Source organism: Paramormyrops kingsleyae, chromosome 21 (assembly GCF_048594095.1).
Source record: "Paramormyrops kingsleyae isolate MSU_618 chromosome 21, PKINGS_0.4, whole genome shotgun sequence".
Taxonomy (NCBI): domain Eukaryota; kingdom Metazoa; phylum Chordata; class Actinopteri; order Osteoglossiformes; family Mormyridae; genus Paramormyrops; species Paramormyrops kingsleyae.
The window spans coordinates 14,061,424-14,085,833 of NC_132817.1; the positions used below are offsets into that span (position 1 = coordinate 14,061,424).

General features: G+C 49.3%; 3 protein-coding genes across 3 annotated transcripts; 1 reads left to right on the forward strand and 2 right to left on the reverse strand.

Moving 5' to 3' along the window:
• Positions 1-8,233: 8,233 nt before the first annotated feature.
• mb21d2 (Mab-21 domain containing 2) lies at positions 8,234-13,166 on the reverse strand. Its single transcript, XM_023798158.2, has 2 exons — positions 12,815-13,166; positions 8,234-10,714 (listed from the first exon to the last, which is right to left on the reverse strand). The coding sequence occupies exons 1-2, from the start codon at positions 13,161-13,163 to the stop codon at positions 9,453-9,455; spliced, it is 1,611 nt and encodes a 536-aa protein (XP_023653926.1). The 5' UTR covers positions 13,164-13,166; the 3' UTR covers positions 8,234-9,452.
• A 972-nt stretch (positions 13,167-14,138) lies between these two features.
• parlb (presenilin associated, rhomboid-like b) lies at positions 14,139-18,427 on the forward strand. The gene is made up of 10 exons (XM_023798160.2): positions 14,139-14,265; positions 14,705-14,903; positions 15,561-15,701; positions 15,965-16,013; positions 16,087-16,182; positions 16,651-16,800; positions 16,875-16,945; positions 17,389-17,490; positions 17,584-17,681; positions 17,790-18,427. The coding sequence occupies exons 1-10, from the start codon at positions 14,222-14,224 to the stop codon at positions 17,899-17,901; spliced, it is 1,062 nt and encodes a 353-aa protein (XP_023653928.1). The 5' UTR covers positions 14,139-14,221; the 3' UTR covers positions 17,902-18,427.
• On the reverse strand, positions 16,939-23,145 carry crfb16 (cytokine receptor family member B16). The gene is made up of 8 exons (XM_023798161.2): positions 22,911-23,145; positions 21,362-21,491; positions 21,079-21,269; positions 20,523-20,647; positions 20,212-20,359; positions 19,945-20,111; positions 19,758-19,863; positions 16,939-17,158 (listed from the first exon to the last, which is right to left on the reverse strand). Exons 1-7 carry the CDS (start codon positions 23,077-23,079, stop codon positions 19,762-19,764), a joined length of 1,032 nt encoding a protein of 343 aa, XP_023653929.2. The 5' UTR covers positions 23,080-23,145; the 3' UTR covers positions 16,939-17,158; positions 19,758-19,761.
• Between the last annotated feature and the right edge of the window lie 1,265 nt (positions 23,146-24,410).

Sequence of the window (24,410 nt, forward strand, 5' to 3'; positions counted from 1 at the left end):
CTTACTGCAGGACGAGTTTGTGTCACTTTGGTTCTCAGTAACCCTGGACTCTAGTTTATGACTCTAGTTTATGCCCCCCCCCCCCGGGTCCCTTTCCAAATCCCTCGTGTCACGTGGTTTGTCCTCAGGCTATGCTGGCTTTTCCTCAAGGACTTGGTTTTTCTAAATATAATCACGAGATGGTTCTGCTGTGTAGGCACACATGTCAAGGCTGAAAAAGCACCATTTTGGTCAGGAAATTTGTCCGGTACAAACTGGGGTGCACAGTAACTTTGCTAAGCCATTCTCTCCGGTTTCCATTCACGGACTTAGCTCCTCTGATATTTCCATAGGCATAATAAGGCAGACAGCTCATTCTCAAATAGCGAACATTTAAGTCTGCTTTCCCTTTCAGCCCGCACCTGGAAGTCCGTCTTCAACAAATGCATTTGACTGGGCGACCGCATGAAAGGCGAAGAAGAGAGGAAGTGAAAGAGCTGGAAGGAGCAAATGCCCTGATGGATTAGGCGGTTTGTGAGGGCTTGGATGGTGTGTAGGTGCTAGAACTTAGCGGCACTGAACTGTATTGTGTGATCCAAGATGGCGGCATTTACACACAGCAGCCACTCTGGGCTCCAAGCCACTGCATATCTCTATGTGGATGGAATGACCGTAAAGCCCACTTGACTTAACATGATATCGGCCAACATCAGTCTATAAGAATCAGCGCCCACCTATGAGAACGAAACAGGTGTGAATACAGTCATGCGCCACATAACCACATTTCGATTAACAACGGACCGCATATACGACAGTGGACCCATAATATTATACTCTAATGGAGCTGAAAAATTGCTATCGCCTAGTGACTTTGTAGCCACGTAATGTCATAGGGTAACATGTGTTGTATGTTTGTGATGCTGTTGTTGTAAACACCCTACTGTGCTGCCAGTTGTATAAAAGTATAGCACGTACAATTACGTAGAATATATAATACTGGATAATGATAATAAACAACTATGCTACTAGGTATGTATTTGCTATACTGTACTTTTTATCGTTATTTAGGCTAAAACATATCGCTCAGGTGTGTAGTACGCTATACCATCTATTTATGTAAGTACAATCTACACTAAAAAGGGTAAAAGTTCGTACCTTTGCTTGTCACTGGGGCTGTACACTCAAGGATCTGCCAATTGTACTCTTAGATGTAGGTAAATGTACCTTTGAAGGTACAGAAATGGACCCTGGGGAACAATCCTGTACCTTTGATGGTACATTAATGCTGTTTGTACCTTTGGGATGTTCTACAGAGATGGTGGCACAGGAGGTAGTGCTATCGTTCGGCAACTGGAAGGTTGCAGGTGCGAGCCCCGGTTCTTCCTGACCCCATCAAAGTGTCCTTGAGCAAGACACTGAACCCCAAATTGCTCCCGGTGTGCAGGTTGGTTCCTTGCATGGCAGCCTCCGCCACTGGTGTATGAATGTGTGTGTGGATGGTGAATGTGAGGCATAAATTGTAAAGCGCTTTGAGTACTCGTAGGAGTAGAAAAGCGCTATATAAATGCAGTCCATTTAGTCCATTTACTATTTCTGTACCTTCAAAGGTACAAGGGTACAGCCCCAGTGACAAGCAAAGGAACACATTTTTATGCTTTTTTCTGAGAGTGTATGATATTCGCACGATGACACAAATCGCCTGATGCCGCATCTCTCAGAACGCATCCCCATCGTTAAAGTGGCACATGACTGTCTGTTCTCACTGCAGGCAGCCACAATGTTCCATAACAAGTTGGCTGTTACCGGTGGTGTGACTTTCAGGCATAAGCGCCACGGCTCAAAACCCAGGTAACAAAGGCGGGAAGCACAAAGACCATTGTCCCCCCCACCCCTCCCAAAGCTGCCTGCCTCAGCACAATGAAACACGGCGAGCAAATCAGCACGGGACACAGAGCTGTGCCGCGCGTAACCCAGTTAAGCAGCTGTACCTTCTGCGAGCAGCAGACAGAACCTTCAGGTGCTGCCAGTTGTGACCTTACAGGGTCACTCTGACTTCCATCCGCTCCCGGTAAAAAGCCCAGTGCTGACCCTGTCCCTGTCCACATTTACATCAAAACACGCTGTTACGTCTTGGAGATATTCACAGGCTTCAGTGATATTTCCTTTTTGTGGCACTAAACCAAAATGTAACACTTTTAATAACCCCATAAACCATAAAACCCTTTTGAAATACAATAAAGTGTCTTTCTAAAACTGTCCCAGGTCTCCATATCTAAAGACACTTGATTCTAGAAAGGTGTGATTAATATGTTTAGTGCCCTCTGATCATGTAACACATTCCCATAAAAAATAAACCCTGCAACGGGTGTGGCGTTTACGCAGCTAATCCTTCTGATAATTATGTAACACGCTAACCCAGTAAACCCCACCCAGAATCGGGCATTTATGTAGCAAACCTCTCCTTTAATTGAGTTTCATTAGTACACATATCCCAGTGAATGTCTGGGCCATTAACACACTGAACCCTCTTACTGTCTGCTTTGGATCCGCCATTAATGGCATAGTAAATAATTCACAGGCTCCTGTGGACGACAGTAGCCTCGGCACAGTGATGAGGAGTAAAAGCTCACTCACTCAGCAGGGTCTCTCTCCTAGGTCCATTACGCTCAGCGGGCTCCGTGTCGTTTCACGGCCATCCAAAGCGCAAGTCACAGATATAATAAGCACAGTACAAGCAGACGTTCGGCAGGGTCCCGGTATTAGTTACACGCAGTTCAGTTGCACTTACCGGGGCCTGTTTCAGCCTAGCAGTCGCACAGCACAGGCATACAAAGTCATTCAGAGTGTCATTACTAGACAGTCACGCAGGGAACACGCACAGCCATAGAGCCCAAAGTCAGTCGAGAAGCACAATATACTCCAAACCGCTGATACATCCGAATGACCAGTCCTAAAAACCAGTAACATACTATAGTTAGTAGTACACAGAATAATCAACATATTCTGAGAGAATAATCACACAAGGCAGTATTGCCCTTGATTACTACTGTCAACTTGTGACCAGTTCTTTGGAGTTTATACAATATAGAAATATTATACGGAAAATGAATCATATTTAGAGCAGTAATGAGAACTGCAGACCTACATAACAGCACTACAGCAGTGGCCAGGGACAAATATAACACATTATAAAAGACAATTCGCAGCTGACTCTGGACACGCCGTAAAATCAGGATACCATAAGGAAACAGTGCGGTTAAAAGACACTATCCTCCCAATCAACCAGCACACCCGTAGTGCAAAACCGCACTGCATCGCATCTAAAAAGCAGATTAATAACACGTATGACCGCCATCCACACCCCCAAGTTCAGGTTCATACCATAGCCTCGCTGTTTATATAAATGTGAAGTCTTTTACATTGTTTAGTTATTTAATGTTATAAACATATAAGAGGTACAGTAGCCTCTAATAACGCCTTTAGCAAAAACGATTTAATTATTACGTGCACAGTAAATTTAGCTGCAATTTCATTGTCCAAATGTCCGCTAACAATCTCCTGCTGTTGTTTGAAACCGTATGTAAACACTGTGAATAAACTTATAATAAATAGGTCTATATGAAATAAAGTTATATAGACATTCACCTGTTTATGGTCAATGGAGGCAAAGCGATCATTTCTAACTTAGAAATCAATTCTGTGGTGCACTAGTGATTCTTCTATTTATTCTCAAAGGGGAATTTTTGCATGTAAACACACCTGATATAGCGTTATATTGAAGTTATTTATAATTGAAGTCCGCGTATTTGTTTGACAACAGGCGGACCTGATAGCCTGTTTTACTTTGGGACACAGCGCTTCGATACGTCCTCAAGCCCAGCGATACACGGGAATTTAAGATCTTTCCTCGGACTGATGGAGGAGGATTCCCGCGGGCTCGAACCCAGCCCGAACCCAGGCTGCGCATTGCCGTCTATTGGCGCAGAAAGCGCTGCTCCTAACGCGGCCAGTGCCTGCATGCTGTTCCGCAGCGAAGCACCGCGCCGCCTCGGTAGAAAAGTGGATGGGCAGCGTTTTTAAATAGCCTCACTACGCCGAAGAAGCTTGATTTATTTCAATAATCGATGAAAAACACACACGTAGACAGTTATTCCAACAGATGAATCAGTACTTTAAGAGCGTTAAATCAATTCTCCAGCATAAAAATTTAGTTGTAAAAAAAGGAAATATTGAAACACGCTCAGCGCTTTCGAGAACAGTGATACACAGAGACCGTGCGGGGCTTGTGTGCGGCTCACTGCCCGCGGATATACAGTATCCGAAACTGCCGGGGAACTCCCCCGCAGCAGCCAGAAGTGCCATACAGAGAGCTGAGTCGTACTTTAGCGAACCTTGCTGCAACGCATATGAAATACAGCAAAACACGCGTCTCCTGAAACAGCCCGCACTACCGCAGTCACCAAGAAGGGCGCCGCGCAGTCCCCCGCAGCAGCGCACCCTGCCGTGGTCCCACACCCCTGATTTGGGGACGCAACTTCCTTACCAACGCCTTTGGCGTCCATCTGCCCCCGCTTTGCTCAGTGGAGACGGGAAAAGATCTGGATAGATGCGCTCTGTCCGATCGGGACGTGCGCCTCCTCTTCAGATACGGATCCAGATCCAGTTGTCCTGCAGAGCTGCAAGGAACCGGCCAGTGGGTCACGTTAGGAGTGCGTTCAGAGCACTTTTTAAAGGGGCGCTGGGGTGGGGATGGGTTCGGTCCGGATAGGATTGCGTGTCTGTGAGTGAGGAATCGCTCCTTACCTGTGTTCGCAAGCTCAGGTCGGAGCTCTACTCCCCCAGTAGTACTGCAGCTCCCCCGAACCGCTGGGGTGACGTCAGGAGCCGTGGCTCAGGGTTAAGGTGACAGATTAACGAAAGTGCAGGGGCAGGGGTGATACATCTCCATGTGCGCTTGTCTCCCGTTATCACCCGCGGCGTCACTGTGTGATCGGCGTGTTTACACCCTCCTGCGCCTTTGACGCCTGTGAGCTCTGCCGGCGAACCAGCAGCGACGCATCGGATGTTGCCATACATCACGAGCCAGTACCTCTTCCTACAAGGCTGCCGGCGAAAACTGTGCTATTTAAAAACTTCCTTTAACCCACGAATACATAAAAGAACGAACACAAATCTAAACCAATAACTTGACAAAAACAAACATTTACTTTCTGTTTACTAGAAAAACGGTCCCATTTAAAGCGACATTCAACATTAGAACTTCTTTTAAGTACAACATGTAGGAAAGTTCGTATTAAAATAATTCACTCGGGATTTAAGTGGATAAATGTAATATGTGTATGTTCACCTGTATGGGAAATAAAAGGCTCTCAATAAAATCACTTCAATTTTATTTATATGGCCCTTTTAACATGAAGGATTGTCAAGGAGCACAAATCAAATGCAGTGAAAAATCAGAGATGATATAATATTTCTAACCTATCCATTAGCTGATGGAATAGGCAGTCAGCATAACACAGGACACGGAAATAAAGCAGTACTCACGTTTCCTCTGTGCTATAAACAGAAATGCTTGATGCGATAAAACGCGGAGTTCAGTCTGCTTAATGTCCCAAGGTAGGATGGGGACTAACAATGACACAAGAGCACATCGAGGGGTTTGAGGGCACCTTGCATGTATTTATTGTGATTAGGGAAAAATGTTCACAGCAGTACACATTTCTCTCTCGGGAAAACAGGGTTACAGAACCCAGTGGAATATAACACATATGCATACTCCAATGAACAGGCCAGGTCATTTGGCACTTCTGGTATCACAAGTAAGTAGATTGTTTATATGGTTTCGTTAAATAGAGGGCACACCTCTCACATTTTGGTCAGCCCAACCAATGTCCAAGGTCCCCAAGATCACTGCTACTGGCCAGGGCTGTAAAAGGCCAAGGCAGTTAGACAATAAAGATGATTTAAAACTAGAAGGAACATGTGGGTGAGCAGAGCAGAGAAGAGAAGAGATCACTCCCCCAAGAGAGACAGACTGTGTAGGTGAGCAGAGCAGAGACCACTCCCCCAAGAGAGATGGACCGTGTGCATGAGCAGAGCCGGGCAGAGATCACACCCCAGAGAGAGTGAGAGACTGTGTAGGTGAGCAGAGCAGAGCAGAGATCACTCCCCCAAGAGAGATGGACCGTGTGGGTGAGCAGAGCAGAGCAGAGAAGAGATCACTCCCCCAAGAGAGACAGACTGTGTAGGTGAGCAGAGCAGAGCAGAGCAGAGACCACTCCCCCAAGAGAGATGGACCGTGTGCATGAGCAGAGCCGGGCACAGATCACACCCCAGAAAGAGTGAGAGACTGTTTAGGTGAGCAGAGCAGAGCAGAGATCACTCCCCCAAGAGAGATGGACCGTGTGCATGAGCAGAGCCGGGCAGAGATCACTCCCCCGAAGAGAGAGAGACCGTGTAGGTGAGCAGAGCAGGGCAGAGATGACACCCCAGAGAGAGAGACCGTGTGGGTGAGCAGAGCAGGGCAGAGATCACACCCCAGAGAGAGAGACCGTGTGGGTGAGCAGAGCAGGGCAGAGATCACACCTCTGAGAGAGAGACCATGTACGGCCAAGCAGTCAGGTCGTCACATCCAGCAGCCTGTGTCAGAATGAGCTCTGTGGGATGGGCTTCTCGTTTGCTGATTACATGACTTGACATAACCTCACATCCATTTACCTGCCATGCCGTCTACCCAGTAAACCGTCCCAGCAGCAGGATTGTCAGGGCGGACAGGAGGAAGTAAGCGGTGAGGTGAATTATGGCTGAAGTTATTCTGGCAGACTAGTCAATAAGTACCAAGTGTGGGTAGGCAGGGGCGTAGCTAGGCATTCTGGGCCCGCAGACAAAATGTCACCTTGCGCTCCCCCGGCAGATTTTGCTGAGCGTGGCCCCTTTAAAATACTGAGCCCCTGAATCTGCCTGGTCTCCATTCTCCTCTGACACCCCTGTATGTAGGTACAGGTAGACTACGGTGAACAGGTAGAGGTGGACCATAGTGTGAACAGTCCCAAAGGCCTGGTAGGCAGCTCCAGCGGGGGGGGGGGGGGCTGAGGGAGGCCAGGGAAAGCAGCTGGCTCACAAAGCCCAGCTTCTTTGCCCGGAATAAAAGCACAAATCAATATTTTACCCAACACTGCTGACGCAGTGTAACCCAAGTAGAGGCGGACACAGCAAGGTCAGCGATAATCTAAGAAGGAGCCCAGGTGATCCTGGGACAGCAGACACAGGCCAGGGCCAAACAGGCCTGACATCCGGCCTTCCCGCGCCCTCTGTGGGTCCGGAGACATCGTAAGTGACAGGGGGCTTAAAAACTTGGAACAACTGATCTAGGTTGTGGGAACAATCTGGTATGTTTTGGTGGAGCACAGAATCTCTAGCAGTACACCTGGTCAGGTCAATCAGAGCCCCCCCCCCCCCAAATACTTCAGGTGTAACTGCGGGATTCCCCATCACCGCTTCATAACGTGTCCTCATCTCAGGGGCAGAGAGAGGCCATGCAAAAACAGGGATCCATATGACAGCAGTTGCAGGATCAGTGGGCCTCCTAAACCAATAGCGATTCAGTCAATCGTTCATGACTTAAATGGTTGGTTCACCGTTGATTAATTGAACTTGAACAGACAGCTGGATGCTGTACCGCCATTACAATTATTCATTACAAGGTGGGTTAACCAAACATGTTTAGTTTCTTAAAGTATGTCTTCAGCCAAAGGATAATATTTGGGTTAATGGAAATTTGGCGAATTGATTATTTCTCAGCCCAGTCCTCGTCGACCCCCACGCCGTCCATGAGTTTCCTTTCTCCCAGCAGACCCTAAACAATCAAGAACACCAAAGGCGTGGCACAGATTCAGTGCTGGGAGGGAGCAAAAACGTGGACTGTCTGAGGGTCCCCGAGGACCGGGTCGAGAAACACTGCTTTAGGGAATGAAGTGATTGGTGAAGACAACAGCTCAGCCAAAGCCCATTAAGGAGGATCTCACCTGGATCAAATCCCAGCATGCATCAGGGCTGGGAGACGCTGGATGGGCCTGTAAACAGGATGCCCTGGATTCGCCTGAGTCAGACCTGCCCCCAGGTCGTAGAGTCATACAAATGAGCAGGTTTGGAGTCAGTCAGACTAACCATGTCTGTCCTGACAGCTGTAGTGTGGTGCTGCACAGTGGCGCAGAAACCCAGTGTCCCCTCAAAGAAACTGATCTCAGCACAGCCGTCTGATATGAGTGCCTTTATTACTGGATTGGTTTGATATATACAAGGATGTATAGGAACAAAACTGCTGCTCCACTGGCCTCAGAGGAGGGTTAAGCCACGAGACTTGAGACTGGGCCATTCCTGGAACAGGAGACACCTGATTGGGTCGTCTTCTCAGCACAATGCACACGGTTGGACACTTCCCTTCTCCGAAGGCTCGTGACAGGTCCCTTTCGGCCAGTGAGGTGACTTTATGCAATAACATACATACAGCAAAGATGAGCACATCCACATCCGCTCAACAGGTACACGTAGTGTTAAACTTAAGTTGCATAATCAAAAATGTGTCTGACCACTTCATCCAACCAGTTCAGGATAGCAGCAAAGAAACTGAACAAGACATCGTGAGTGCATGACGAAGAGCAGGGCGCTTAAACGCTCCCGGAAATAAATAAGACAGCATTTCAAGCAGTGTCGTATCACTGAGCAGATCATCACAAGACCAAAGTAACGGCTTTATAGACCATCTTCCTCGCGTGTGTGCCAGTGTGTGTGTGTGAGTTCACGGGGGTACGTGCACGCGTGTTCTAACTAATTGCACTTGGAGATTGAGCCCTGGGCTGCCAAGGTGCATGGCTCCATCGGGTAGAGTCCTGCAGCGTTCGGTAACTGGAGCTGTTCCCACACTGAGAAATGGAAACGGGGGTCTTGCAGGGGAGCCGGCCGTAGTCTTGGACAAAGACCACGGGGCATCACCTACAGGTCCCATTACACACATTCCCCTCATAAAATCTTACAGCCAAGAACCAATAAGAAAGGAAACAGGAAGGAGCCGGGATCTTTGGCTCCTCTGCCAGACGTCATAATCCCGCCAGCCATGGCCAGGCCGGAGCAACACGCTTCCCTTTACATTCTGCACAAGAGTACGGAGCAGAGAGTCCGCTCTGGACACACGTCTCTCCAAGGGTGGCACGAGATTCCCGCATCTCCGCTTTCCAATGGAAAGAAGCCGTCTCCGGAATCTCGTGCGGAATTCCCCCGTCGCCAGGCACGCCGGAATCGCGGCTCGGTGCGCAAGGAGGGCATGGAGAGGTGGAGTCTCCAGGAGAGAGAGAGCGACACGAATGGACACCACAGGACAACGTACTGTACTTCACAACGCTTCACGGCGGACGTCACCGGGGGAGGGGGCGAGGCTAAGGACACGGACGAAAGGGGGCAGGATTGCAGGCGGGGGCTCAGAAGAACTTGTCGTCGATGCGAAAGTGTGGCCGCGTGACGTCGTCGGGGTTGATGAAGACCGAGATGGACTTGCCAGGGTTTTCTGTCACCAGCTGCTGCAGCTTCTTGGCCAGCCGGTCGTCGGGCGGAGCGTCAGCGGGGTCCGCCTGTGGTGATGGCAGCCCGGAGCCGCTGCTGCGCCGCTGCAGCTCCAGAGTGAGGCGGCCGGCGGCCTTGGCGTGCTCGATGGCCGTACGCAGGTGCTCGGCGGGGTCCGAGCGCACCGAAGACAGCTTGCGCGCGTGCAGCACAGCCGTCTCGTCCGACAGGTGCTCCAGCATGTTGCACTGCGGGATGAAGTAGTTGGGGCACGTCTTGTTGACCAGGCAGTGCAATAGGTCATCAATGAGGCCCAGCAGGAAGTGGGCTGAGAAGTCATCCTGGGACAGGTAGCTGGCGGGCAGGCGGTCACATGACCAGAGCATAACGCTACGCAGGTGGTAGGGGCTGATGGCCTTGGGTCGAGACAGCAGCTTGATGATGATAGCCTTGCAGGCCTGGTATGCCTGGATAAGGCTGGTGGAGAGGCACTTTTTGAGCTGCACCTCACTACGAGCGAAAGACAGGCGCCACTCGTTCTCCTTGCGGCCCTTGAAGGAGCAGGCGGGCACCAGATAGAAGCCGCTGATCACCTCCTCCTCTGTGATCTTTCCGTCCCAGAAGTGGTTCTCCATCAGCCAACTCTGAGCCACAGCGGGCCAGCCCTTGAAGGAGACCACAGGCACCACGTCATACAGCATGCGGCTACTGCCCACGCCCAGGATGATGGAGATTACCGTCCCGTTCTTCTCCACCTTCTCCACGCGCGGCATGCCCCGCTGCGGCTTCTTCTGGACCTCGTCCAGCACCACGCTGATCGACTCGTAGAACCAGTCCGCCACCAGCGTGGGGGAGAAGAAGTAGTTTGTGGCTCCGTTGATGTGGTCGACGATAGTGCAGCAGTCCTTCCAGCGGTTGATGGTGGCCTCATCGAAGAGCCGCAGGCTCAGCCAGGAGTGGCAGAGCGCCGAGTGCCGCATATCCAGGGTCACGGGCTGGTTGCGGTCGTGCAGCTTCAGGGCCGGTACCAACAGGGTGAAGTCCATGTCGTAGTCCGTGCCACGGGCGTAGAGGCTCAGCTCGTCCAGGTCCATGTCCACCACGCCCTCACGCACCCCGCCCGACAACAGCAGGTACTCGTTGGCAACCGGAAGCTTCTGGTCCAGCTTCTGCACCATCCCTGGAAGACAGATCAGGAGGAGAGTTTGGGAATGCAAAGCGGGAGCAGACGCACAGTGCAGGGATGCAAGAAAAGGGCAGGAACAGAGGGATGGTGGAGAACAGGGGAGAAGAGAGAGTGGGAGAATGGAGGAAAGGAACAGAGGGGTGGAAGAAAGACGAAACAGAATGAGAAAGTGTGGGAACAAAGAGAAAATGGGAAAAGGGATATGACAAACACACACACACATCCACAAACACACACTCACACATATATATATTAATATGCTCACACACATGATTAAAGCTGCAGGTTCTGGCACAGTTATGTTGGCCTCACCCAAACCGGCTGACCACACCCTACCCAGCTGACCCCGTCCTTGTTCATGTCACCTCGCACTCGCCCATGTGACTCTAAGTGCCTTCAGCCGCCACCCCTCTGCAGAGGACTGGCGTCGGTTTCCGGCGGATCAATGAGAATATCTGAAAGAAGACACCGGAGCCGGCATGCCGGGGGCCACAGTCCTCAAGGTCAGGCGAAGCTCTGCTGCATTTCTAATTCTCAAGGAGCCATTTATAAATCTGAAAAAAGGAGCTCAAGGATGCCACCTTACAACAGGGCCGAACGGCTACACTCTCACCCTCTACCCAGCATGCACTGCTGCAGTCCCCGCAAGGTCTCGCCAGGTGACACTTAACACCTCAAGCACAGAGCCGTAAACCACAAGCATGCTACCCCGGCCCGACACAGTCAGCATCAGCAGGTAGTTAAAACGTTAGACAGCTGAATCTTATTTGCCTCGGTGCGACGCTCGCGCCGGATTGGACGGCAGCCATTACCGCTCCTGAGGTCATGTGCCATTTTGGCTCCACCATACCTGGGTTTTTGTTTACCACAAGAAACGGTTGCATCCAATGTCTCTCACAGTCTCCTTCAGAACCTGGCTGGTGACACTGAGCTGAAACTTTCAACCAGTATTGATTTTCCCCATTTGTGCATTTAGGGGTCACTCCACAGACGCGAGAGAGCAAAATCTGCAGGTTCTGACCCATAGACAGAAACTGATACGGTCCAGAAGCTATGATGGTTTTGATAGGAAATCTGTGTGAATGTGCCACCCTGGACAAGAAACTAAAAGTGACAAATGCTGCTCTCTCCTACAAGTTGGGGCAACAGGCGAAAGTCACTCTGGGTCGTGCCTCGGATGGGAATGGGCAGTCTGAACTCAGCCCTTCCTTTGTACATAAAGCCCTACGACCTTTCACCCCTAGCCCTTAGAAGTCCCCTGATACCGGCTGGTGTTTATAAACGTGGTGTAAAGTCCTCGCTTTATCACAGGGCATAATTAACCTTTATGACTCTCCTGCTGTGACTAATCCTGCAGAAACCACAGTTTTCTAGGAGTGGCGCGCGCATTCACAGACTCAATCCAACAAGGAGCGAGGACGCCGATGACATCACAGGTTCTGCTGGTGTATCATCTGTCATGTGTCCATGCGAGCAGACGCCAAAGGCTTCAGTACATTTTAAACGCATCGTCTTTTAACACCGTCAGCACATCTCCAGGCAGCAGCGCCCTCTAGTGGATCACACCGCCGTGTCGCCCTACGATGCAGTGACGGTGTGCAGGCAGGGACGCTGCGAGTAAGCTGAGAGTGCGCCCGATTCCTCAGATATCATGCTGGGTTCTCTTCCAGGAAATCACAGCGTTTCCCTCTGCGCTTGCATGGTTATTTTGACGTATTTTACAGTAACTCAATGTGTTAACGTGGAGGTCATGATGAAATAACACACAGCTGTTTGCCGTACAGATGACCACGAAATACATCAGCACTCCCGAGGCTGCACTACGGACCGTGCATTTGCACGCCCGTAAGGAAATCCAGACTGATTTCCCAGAAATAGCCGCTGAAAGTCTCAGTTTTTGCTCCACGCCGTCGGCTGGTGACAGTCATCGATACGTGCATCTGTGCTGTGGAGCATCTGGTCCAACAGACCAAGGTAGCAAACATCTAGCATCTTACCTGACACTGAGTCACACACGCCCTACCTGCACCCCACCGATGTGATCCTCCACACCAAGCTCTATTTGAAACCCACAACGCCTGGGCTGCTCCTTACCGAGCATGGAGAAGATGAAGTCCTTGGCGGTGTGAATCTCCAGCGCCCGCTGATCGTCATACTCCCTCTGGTCGTGCTTGCTGAATTCCTGGATTAGCTTGTTCAGTTCTTCTATCCTGGCCCCGGACCTAAAGTCAAGCTCCGGGCAGTTGGGCACGATCCTGTTGTTGTTGTTGGTGCTGCTCGGTGTCGCGGTGGGGCTGTTCCCGAGGCTGCTGACCGATCCAGCCCGGCTGCCTAGTACTGGCGCCGCCATCTTCGCGAGGATATAATGCAGAGACCGCCCCTGAGAGCTCCGAGCGCTCCGAGAGCGGAAGCGCTTCGGCCTCCCCCCAGCGAAATCTAACATGCCGTGTAGCACAGAGCAGCCTTTTTATTTTAATACAAGAGCTATCACAGAGTAGCCTTTTTTTGATGAAACACCAGGTAGCACAGAGCTGCCATTTATTGTAATGCACCTGGCAGCGCAGATCGGCTATTTTATTTTAATACACAATATAGCACAGAACAGCCTTATATATTAATACACCTGGCAGGACAAAGCAGACTTTTATTTTAATACACAAGGCCGCATAGATCAGCCTTTAATTTTAATATGCCAGGCAGCACTGGCTCGTTTTTTTTATTATTATTACTTTAATACCTACCCTAAGCAGCACAGACCAGACATTTATTTGAGATTTTCAATTCGAGTTAAGTCTGCACACATGCAAACGCATTTACATGTATGTAACAGTTTTATTACCTTGTAAATGGTCTGCAGGGTCTGCAAACTGCCCTAGCGCTTTTTAATGTAGCTGATTTTGGGTTATAGTGGAATAATATAAATTTGCTGCTTTCTTGCGTGAGAGTCTGAAAGTGTTAGAAAGAGTTGGCAGCTCTAACACTAACACTGTCAGCCCCGTTTATTTAAACAAGTCGGAATGTGGTTTTCATATTATGTAGCTCCCTAGATTTGAGATTTCAGATTTATAAGCCCGGGTGTTTATTAGGAGCTTTCTGTAAAGTCAGCTTTCTGTGTATAAGGTAAAACGAGCGTAGAAGCACAAGGATCGCAGACCAGATTCCAATTCATTGGATAACTATGAGTAGCCTATGTGTGTGAGTTAAATATGTGTAATGTATCAGGGGTGAGTAAATTAGATAATCCGTTCTGGATGTTATGGTTGATTTTCTGTGCGAGAAGTTAAAAGAGAATAATAACAAGACGATAAACTATGAAGGATATTATCATAATGACCATTAAAATGAACTGAATAATTACAACGAATGCTCCCACCCCCCAGTCGCCCTTAAAATGCGACGTTGCCCCATCCGATCCTCTAGGTGTCGCTGCTTCCACCGTCGGGTTTCTGTGACCCGGTAGTGCATTGTCAGGGGTAGGGGGGGCTGCGTCATTCGGGGAAAATGGCGTGGAGGGGTGCTATACTGAACGGCACCGGTGGAAAAAGGTGAGTTGTGCTGGGATGATTTCACTAGTGTCTGTTCCGCTGCGCCCATTAAACCAGCGAGCCGATCTGGTTTTAATGGAGATTAGATCAACGAGTGATGCATCGGCACAGTGGGAAACACGACTCGTTGGCTTGTACATGTACATGCGTGAGGGAAGTGCTGTTTTTGAAGCGCCTGTAAGTAACCTCCACAGCGTAAGTGTTGCGATTAGTGTTGAGGCAGGACCGATCTGGACCGTAAGGTCGATCCTAGGGGGGCTGTGTGTCCGGCTGACCCGCGTAAGTTGGGAGAGCGCAGCCCGAAGCTTTAGCAAGGCTTGCATGGTATAACTTCCAATCGTTTCATAGGTGATTTCATTGGTTTATCTACTTCTCAGTTGTATGCATCAGGAAACCCGGTACGATACAAGTGAAGGTCAGGGGTTCTTCTGTTATGCAGGTGGACAGTTTTTTTGCACCAGAGGGGTTTCCGCAAGGCCCCCAGGAAGACTGAAGCGAAGAAGGTGGAGGTGGAAGAAGCGGACATTGACGGGGCAGTCCGAAAGAAGAGCATTGCACCGGCCGTGGAGTGTCCAGCCCCCCCGGTGCCCAGTGTGTCCTTCGGCAGACTGGTGAAGCCCCTGCTGTTCACTGTAGGGGTAAGTCCTCTCCATCTGTTAGATGTATTTTGATGTCTTTCCCTCTTAATAAGCGGGACTTGGCAGCCCTTAAGTCAAACCCTAACGGACAATGATGCTGGGACTGTAGCACCTTGGAGTAGGTACCAGTGGGTGAAAATTGAAAATTGACAGGTTAGATTTAATAAGTCTGATTGTTTTGATACCAAGGAAAGACACAAAAATGCCAAGTTGTCGTTTTTTAATGGCTTTCGAGATTATGGCTATTGGGGAAACCCTCCTGACATCCTCATTTTGATTTCCACTGCCGATTCCACCAATTTATTGTGGGAGTTCGCTATGAAGCTCCTGTAAAACTTTGCTTTTCAAGCTTTATTTGGGTACCTAGTTTTGGGGGGGGGGGGGGTGTTGTAGGTGTCTGAGAAAATTGTGGGTAGTGAAACTGGCAGAATCCAGTGTGGATCCTGAAGGAAATAATGACAGAACGTGGCATATAGAGTAAAAAAAGAAGTTTATTTTACTGATATAAAAAATGAAATGTGACATTCCTAGACAGACAAATAAGTTGGACCTGGAGCTTTTCAGACCAGTTCTGACTCTTTCCTCCAGTCAGTGTGCTTACCTGCCGGTACCTTTGCTGAGAGCTGTGAGCGGCAGGGGACACTGACTCCATATCAGTTTACAGGCTGCTCCTTCGGTGCAGCTGCCATCTGGCAGTACGAATCCCTGAAGTCGCGCGTACAGACCTACTTCGATGAAGTCCGAGCCGACTGGCTGGAGAAACTGCGTCCGCAGAAGCAGGGAGACATCCGCAAGCAGGTAGATAACAGGCTCTGTTATTACTCAGGGCTTGTGTTTCATTAACTACTTTAAAACTCCTTAATGTTACAAAGTGGGGACTTAATGGAGTAATTAATTAATGGACACTGAAGAGATGGAGGAGCCAGGGGGATGAATCTCTTGTCCGATTCGTCAGAGCGGGGAAAACTGGTGTTCAGGTCGTAAAGGTGAAAGGTCACTTCCTGTTGTGAGGGCGCCACCTAGTGGACATCCAAAACCATGAGCTGCTTGCTGAATTTCAGGTGAACCAGTGGTGGAGCGGTCTGAGTGAAGGGCAGCGGACGGTGACAGGTCAGTCATCCGACACGCCTGGGACAGGGGGCCGTGGGTGTGGCGTCGCTCGTCACTCTGTCCCCTCTTCCAGGTATCATTGCTGCCAATGCGCTGGTGTTCTGCTGTTGGAGGATTCCTTCTCTACAGCGCAGCATGTTGAAGTACTTCACCTCCAACCCGGCCTCTCGTAAGCAGCCGTGCATCCTCGCTGGCGCCCCCTAGAGCCTCATGAGGAGAGCTTAGCTGAGCTGAATCTGTTTAGCCTCGAGCAAAGGAGACTAAGGGGGGACATGATCCAGGTATATAAGATTCTAACAGGTCTGGATGCTGTTCAGCCAAATGGCTACTTTAATATTAGTTTAAATACTAGAACTCGTGGCCATAGGTGGAAATTAGCGGGAGAACATTTTAAACTGAATTTGAGAAAACACTTCTTTACACAGCGTGTAGTTAGAGTATGGAATAGTCTTCCTGCTAGTGTAGTGGAAGCTAAAACCCTGGGTTCCTTTAAATAAGATTTTAACAACTCTGAGCTATTAGTTAAGTTCTCCCCAAACGAGCTTGATGGGCCGAATGGCCTCCTCTCATTTGTAAATTTCTTATGTTCTTATGTTCTCCGCCTGTGTGCTAACTGTCTGCGTCTGCCGTCCTGCAGGGACCCTGTGCTCTCCCATGATTCTCTCCACATTCAGCCATTACTCCTTCTTCCACATGGCGGCCAACATGTACGTCTTGTGGAGCTTCTCCTCCAGCATCGTGTCCCTGCTCGGCCGGGAGCAGTTCATGGCCGTCTACATGTCTGCAGGTAGCTGTAGGTGTGTGAGTCCCGCCATCCTCCGCAGGGACCTCTGCAGCTGACACCTGTGTCCCTCACCCTAGGTGCCATCTCTACGTTTGTTAGTTATGTCAGCAAGACTGCCACGGGCCGACTGGGACCTTCTCTGGGGGCGGTGAGTCCTGCCACACTTGTGCGGGTGACCTTCAGGGCTTTGAACCAGCAGTCATCCATTTGCTAGTTGTTTTGATGCTAGATGTAGTTCCGTGGTGGTGAGAAACAGTGGATTCCCCCCCCCCCCCCCCCCCAGAGACAGACAACTGTGCAAGATGGTTGCTTAGAGTGAGGCTGGCTCTTCCTATTGGCAGGGTTCACATTCAGTGGGTTGCTGTAGGGGGAAAAAACAAAATGATTGGTTACTGGTTGCCATGGTGACACGATGCGTCAGTGAAGACTGTGAGGGAAAATGAGAAAATGGGTTAAAATATAGGGGAGGTGAAGGGATCTCAGGGCTGTGTAGTGTTTTACTCGGGTTTTTGCTGAAATCTGTCCGGGAAGCTCATTCTCTCTCTCTCGCTCTCTCGCTCTCTCTCTCTCTCTCTCGTCTGTTCCCTGCAGTCAGGAGCTATCATGGCCGTCCTGGCTGCAGTCTGCACCAAGATGCCCGAGGCGAAGCTGGCCATCATCTTCCTGCCCATGTTCACCTTCACGGCGGGCAACGTGAGTGGAATAGCGAGACGCTCCAGCCTCGTCGGGATTCGTCGTGTTTGTGTGCGCGTCCCGGCTTCCGCGTAACCGTGCATCTCCTCGCAGGCATTAAAAGCTATCGTTGCCATGGACGCGGCCGGCCTCATCCTCGGATGGAGGTTCTTCGACCACGCAGCACACCTCGGAGGGGCGCTGTTTGGAATGTGAGTCCCCTGCCCTCTCGCCCATCATCCCGTTTGGTTTCCCATTAAAATTGGAAAATTAGTTCCCCCATCACGTCCCTATCCATCATCTCCTGGGCTGTCTTTCAGCTGGTACATCCTCCAAGGCCATGAGCTGATCTGGAAGAACCGTGAGCCTCTGGTCAAGATTTGGCACAACTTACGGACGAGGGGACCAGGCGGAGGTACGGGCTCGCTCTAGAGGGGCGGGACCACGGCTCTGTCCAGTGGTCAAGCTGCAATAGCCACTGGAAGGCTAGTGGTGGCAGTAGAGGCCGAGTCCTCTGGATGTGGCTGCAGGAAGACTGATGCCCAGGTTTGGCAGGAGCAGCCAAGCTCATGTCCTTCACCCCTGCTGGTCTGGCCTGTACAGCATGACCCATAAGGCCAGAGCAGGAGCAGGATCCAGGCCCGGCCCCGGCTTAGAGTTCCTCTCCCGCCTTCCCCTCCCCCTCATCTTTCATTTCAGGGGTGAGGGGGTGGGAGGTGAGTTCTGATCTTGTCTCCCAGTCAAGAAGGTGCTGTGCAGTACATGGATACTGTTTGGATGTTTTGTACTATTTCAGTGGGAAGAGTCTGCTTTTGGAACTGGGCTGGGGTGCTCCTATTCCTTACTCCCAGTTGTCAGTTTCCTGTTTTTGAGGACTGATGGGTGCCTCGGGAAGTGGGTGAATGAGGGGCGACCTTCTGTGCGCACTGTCATAATAAAAGCTTCCCTTGTGTTCTCAGTCTGCAGTGGATCCTTATATCAGCCGCACCTACACTACACAGCCAGCAGGGGGGGGATGTGTGTTTTTGTACAGTACCACAAACGTTTAGACGCGCCGAGCCGCCCACAACGGAGAGTGAGAGTGTCGCATCACATGACCTGGCCTAAACACAGTAGAAATGGTTTTGGGGGAGTTTGACCAGAAAGTGAAGGACAAGCAGCCAATGAGTGCTCAGCATTTGTGGGACCTCGTTCAGGACAGCTGGAAGAGCATCCCAGTTGGCCACCTCATGAACTGGCGTAGAGGAGTCCGTAGGGTCAGCCTGGGGCAGTTGGAGTTAAGGGCCTTGTTCAAGGGCCCAAAGGTGGGATCACTCTACCGACCCAGGCTTTTGAACCAGGATCCTCCTGAAAGCCAGTTCATACTTCACTTTTCCGCATGTGGAGCAGGGAACGTGATGTAAATTTGGTCATCGGGGTTTGGCTGCAGACGGCTGTGATCAGGGCACGTGCAGCCGAGATTTTTATGTCTAGCGGAAAACATGCATGTCCGTGTGCATTGACCACGCTTGTGCCAGGTTATTGATTAGGTGTTTCCAGTAGGTGGCAGTGTGGACTTTCAGTGTGGATCAGCGGTGAATGACAAAAGACTGGAGGAAGAACAGTTATTGTAGTAGTTATGGTGAGCAGCTGTACGAGGAGGGTTAGAGATAGGAAGAGATTTAATTTTTCTTTCTGTCCAGAAATTATACCGAGGTATATGGTATTTTAAAATGCAACACTATTTGGCCATTTTGAAATATTGGCGATAAAAATTCACCAGACAGAGGGAGGGGTCCCAGCTAATTTTGTCATAAGAATTTCAAAATACTGTGGTATGCCTTATTACCATAATACCACCCAAGCCTTGACTAATAACTTTAAAACTTCAGAGAACTTTAGCTGTTTCACTACGCCTCATGTATTTCTGGTTGTTGCAATGCATCTGCCCCCTCCTGTTCTGGTGGAATATCACTGCTGTATACACACACCGACCGCAACCTTCCGCATCCGGAGCCAAATGTAGTGTGAACACAAGCTGTCACGCAGACGACCGTCCCCAACCCAATAGTGCACACGAAAAGTGAAGCATGAACTAGGCTTGAGTTCCAACCCACCAAGCTGCCCCCCCCCCCAGCAAATTCATCTATTTTAGCTTAATACTTTTTTGGTTAGTACATAATTCCATATGTGTTATTTTATAGTTTTGATGTATTTATTCTAAAATATAGAGAATGGGTAGGTGTGTCCAGACTGTTGACTGGTACCATACATCGCTGCTGTGTAATGGGACCCGGAATGAGCCGTACCTGATCATATGGATGACATCTGCGTGCCCGTGTGGCTAGGCTCTAACACTAGGATGGTGTGGTGCTCTTCACCATGGTCCAGTTTTATCAGGTAGATCATTTCATCCTGCAGACAACAGAGGGAGGTCTGTCTATGCCTCAGAGTGCCAACGAGCCAAAAGCTCGTCATGACACTCGCAACTCGTACCTCAACATCATGAATTAGGGCAGCTGGCAGCGGCTCCTGGTGCCAGCAGTTATGTAAGAGGATGAAGAAGAAGTGTCTCGCAGTCCACAGCAGGACGGGGACCAGGACCACAAGCAGCACCAAGGCGAAAAACACGGTGACTGGCCCCAGCAAGCAGAGTGAGGAGTCTGGGAACACAGGAACAGACAAGCTGCCTAATGGTGTATTATCCTGAGGAATTTTGTGCAGGCGTTAGCACAGGCTGCCCCAGGGGTCCTTCTGACACACCTGGCACATGGAAACATTGATCTTCTGAGCTGGTGCTTCTGTTGCTGCTAGGAAAGTAGACCTGGGCGAATAAGCAGTAGGTGGCTCCCTCCTGCAGGCCGCTCATGTGAAAGGGACGCCACTTCTGAGGGACCTTCAGCGGGGACACCTGGAAGTGACAAACACGGAGTCACCTGGCAAGCTGTGTGCGCTCGAGGGAAAGGGATGTAGTCTGGATGTTTGGTAATAACAGAGTTGCAGCATGTGAGCTGCAGGGGGGCGAGTGACACATGGGACAGTATGGGGGGTGGGGGTGGGGGGGGGTCTTCCACCTTTATCTTCTGGCCTTTTCTCCAGTATGTGAGGAACAGCTCCAGGGTGGAGGGTAGGTCAGGCAGGTCGACTTGTGCGGACGTCCCGGACACCCGCACGCCGACGATGGGTATGGTGAGCCTCGCTGTAAATAACATGGACCATTTACTCCCCTCAAAATCACAAATCGGGCCAGCCCCTCATCAGCTAATGTGGCCAAATCACAGATACAGGTCTTGAGGCTGACTACTGAGGCTCCATTGACCAATGAATTTAGAGATTAATTGTCATTGTTGACACACCAAAGCACACAACAACAAAATGTGTCCTCTGCGTTTCACCCATATATGACATAGCAGGGGGCAGCTAATTCAGCACCCAGGGAGCAGTGCTTGGGGGTGCTACCTTGCTCAGGGAACCTCAGTGGTGTCTTGCTTGTCAGTGATTCAAACCTGCAATCTTTCAATTAACTTCTTTCAATCTTTCAATCTTTTCAATCTTTCAATCTAACCATTAAGCTACTACAATGATGTGAACACGTGCGCTTTCTTGGTGGGTTTCCCGGTCGGGCCTCACTCTGTTCCCTGTTGAAAGGCCTGGGGAGATTGGTCCAGCGGGAAGCTGCCTCGCCGCACCGGGCCTGCACGCGGAGGTTGTAGTCCGAGTCGGAGGCAAGGTCAGCAGTCAGGTCACACTCGTTAAGGGTGGTCAGCCAACAAGCCTGAGAATTCTCCCAACTTCCATTCAAGATGTGGAGCTCAAACTCCCTGCAATACAAGAGTGTCGTCCTTATCGTCTGCCCTCCACAACTTTCTTTACATTCACGAATGACCAAACACGACATGCTCATCACACTCACCCCTGGAACTGCACCGAGTATCTGACAGTGCTGCATGCGACCACAGGGGGGCTCCACCTGAGCACGTGCCTCATGTTGACTGATTCCATAAGCACATCCCGCGGATGGGATAGCAGCGCGGCACCTAGGACTGGCAGAAGGACAGCCAGCGTCACCGGCTGTGGTGACCGGCTGTTGTGTGTGTGAGTGTGTGTGCACGTCGGTGAGAAATGGACATGTAAAGTCTAGGCGAATAACTGATCGATTTGTGCGACCGGTATAGGTGTAGCATGAGAAATCATACGGCTGCTCAGGGCAGAATCACCAGAGCAGAGTCACCTGAACCACACCCAGGAATGCATCTACAGTTACTGCTGTTTATGTGCTCTGTGTGCAGAGAGAGTATTTACAAAGAGAGAGAGAGGGAGAGAGAGTGTGTGGTCATGTATAGATCAAACTGTGATGATCAAATGTCCCCACAATGTGATAAAAACCTGTTATTTCTACATTGTGGGGACCATTTTTTTCAGTTCCCACTCAAGGAATCTCAATTTTATAAAAATCCATGACTGCAATCAAAGAACCAAAAATGCCAAAATACTTTTTTTATTTTGTTTGGTTACTTATGTTTAAGTTTAGGGTCAAGTAGCGGTTAAGTTTGTCATAGCTAAGATTAGGGTTATGCCCATAGAACTGAATAGAGTCCTAATAAAGATATAGATACCGTGTGTGTGTGTGTGTGTGTGTGTGCAAGAGAGAGACAGAGAAAGAATATTCACTATGACAGTATGTATGAGTGTGTGAGCGTGTATCAGCGGGAATATACATTAAGTGTGTGTATCAGACAGTGCGTTCACTATGAGTGTGTCTATCAGAGAAAGTATTCACTATGCATGTGTATATCAGACATTCACAATGAGTGTGTGTATCAGAAAGTATTCACTATAAGTGTGTGTATCGGAGAATATTCATTATAACTGTGTTTGAGAGATAATCTATGAGTGTGTATATCAGAGAGAGTATTGGAGAAATTATTCACTATGAGCCTGTGTATCAGACAGAATATTCACTATACATGTGTGTATCAGAGAGTATTCACTATGTGTGTGTGTGTATCAGAGAGTATTCACCATGCGTGTGTGTATCAGACAGAGTATTCACTATACATGTGTGTATCAGAGAGTATTCACTATGTGTGTGTGTGTATCAGAGAGTATTCACTATGTGTGTGTGTGTGTATCAGAGAGTATTCACCATGCGTGTGTGTATCAGACAGAGTATTCACTATACATGTGTGTATCAGAGAGTATTCACTATGTGTGTGTGTGTATCAGAGAGTATTCACTATGTGTGTGTGTGTGTATCAGAGAGTATTCACCATGCGTGTGTGTATCAGACAGAGTATTCACTATACATGTGTGTATCAGAGAGTATTCACTATGTGTGTGTGTGTATCAGAGAGTATTCACTATGTGTGTGTGTGTATCAGAGAGTATTCACCATGCGTGTGTGTATCAGACAGAGTATTCACTATGCGTGCGTGTGTGTGTGTGTGTTCGAGGGCACTCACCCTGTACTATGAAACAGCCGCTTGTCAGCAGCACCAGGCAGCACCTGGTCTGCTGCATCACCTTCCTGACACCCGTGCGCCCTCTGATTCCTCTTCCCCGGACGCTCGTCTTCTCCTGCAGTCCCTCTTCTGTTGCGTATCCTCTGCCTGCTTCTGCAGCTCTGGGCATGAGGAGTGAGCCACCTGGGAGCCGCTCTACCGCTGTTTGCCGTTGTGTTACTGGGGCGGTCAGACCTGTATAACAGGAACCCGCCAACCTGGTTGCTGATCCCAATTTCATGTTTCAACTTTTCCAGGTCAGGTTGCCTTCAATTAACCTGTTTTTCTTATTTATGTCAAGAGATGTTTACTGTCATTTTTACACGGGTTATTTTACCATTAAACAGAAAAATTCTGATGTATGTAGAATAAAAAAATTAAAAGAACTTACCCATCAGTCCATTCTATTACCACTTATCCAAAACAGCCAAGAAATAACAGAATCATTAACCAAATATTTAAAGTGACAATTCAATAACAACAAACAATAATTATACTGGCATCTACAAAAACAGCCGTAACATTAAAAGCACTTGCTTCCTATTGTATAGGTCCCCCTTTTGCCACCAAAACAGCTCTGACCCATCGAGGCATGGACTCCACAAGACCTCTGAATGTTACCTGTGGTATCTGGCACCAAGACATTAGCAGCAGATCCCTTAAGTCCTTTAGGTTGCAAAGTGGGGCCTCCATGGATTGGACATCCCACAGATGCTCGTCAGATTGAGACCCGGGGAATTTGGAGGCCAAGTCAACATCTTTGTCATGTTCCTCAAACCATTCTTGAACAATTTTTGCAGTGTGGCCAGGGTGCATTATCCTGCTGGAAGAGGCCACTGCAATTGGGGAATACTGTTGCCATGAAAGGGTATACTTGGTATGCAACAAAGCTTAGGTAGGTGGTATGTGTCAAAGTAACATCCACATGAATGCCAGGACCCAAGGTTTCCCAGCAGAACATTGCCCAAAGCATCAAACTGCAACCACCGGCTTGCCTTCTTCTCACTGTGAGTGTGTGTATCAGAGAGTATTCACCATGCGTGTCTGTATCAGACAGAGTATTCACTATGCGTGTATCAGAGAGTATTCACTATGCATGTGTGTATCAGACAGAGTATTTACTCTGTGTTGGTTGTATGCTTAAGCTTGTGTTGCTCATTACATAGAAACAGGCCTTCGTGGCTGTCCTTCCTGCTCCATAACTCATTCAGATCCTGGTGCCATGCCGTTCACCGGTTGGCCTTCCACTTTTGGTAGATCCTGACCACTGCGTACCAGGAACACCCCACAAGGCCTGCTGTTTTGGAGATGCTCTGACCCTCTCGCCTAGCCATCACAGTTTGGCCCTTGGCAAAGTCGCTCAGATCCTTACGCTTGCCCATTTTTCCTGCTTCCAGCTATCAACTTCAAGAACTGACTGTTCACTTGCCTAATATATAATGGTAATTGTAACAAGATTAA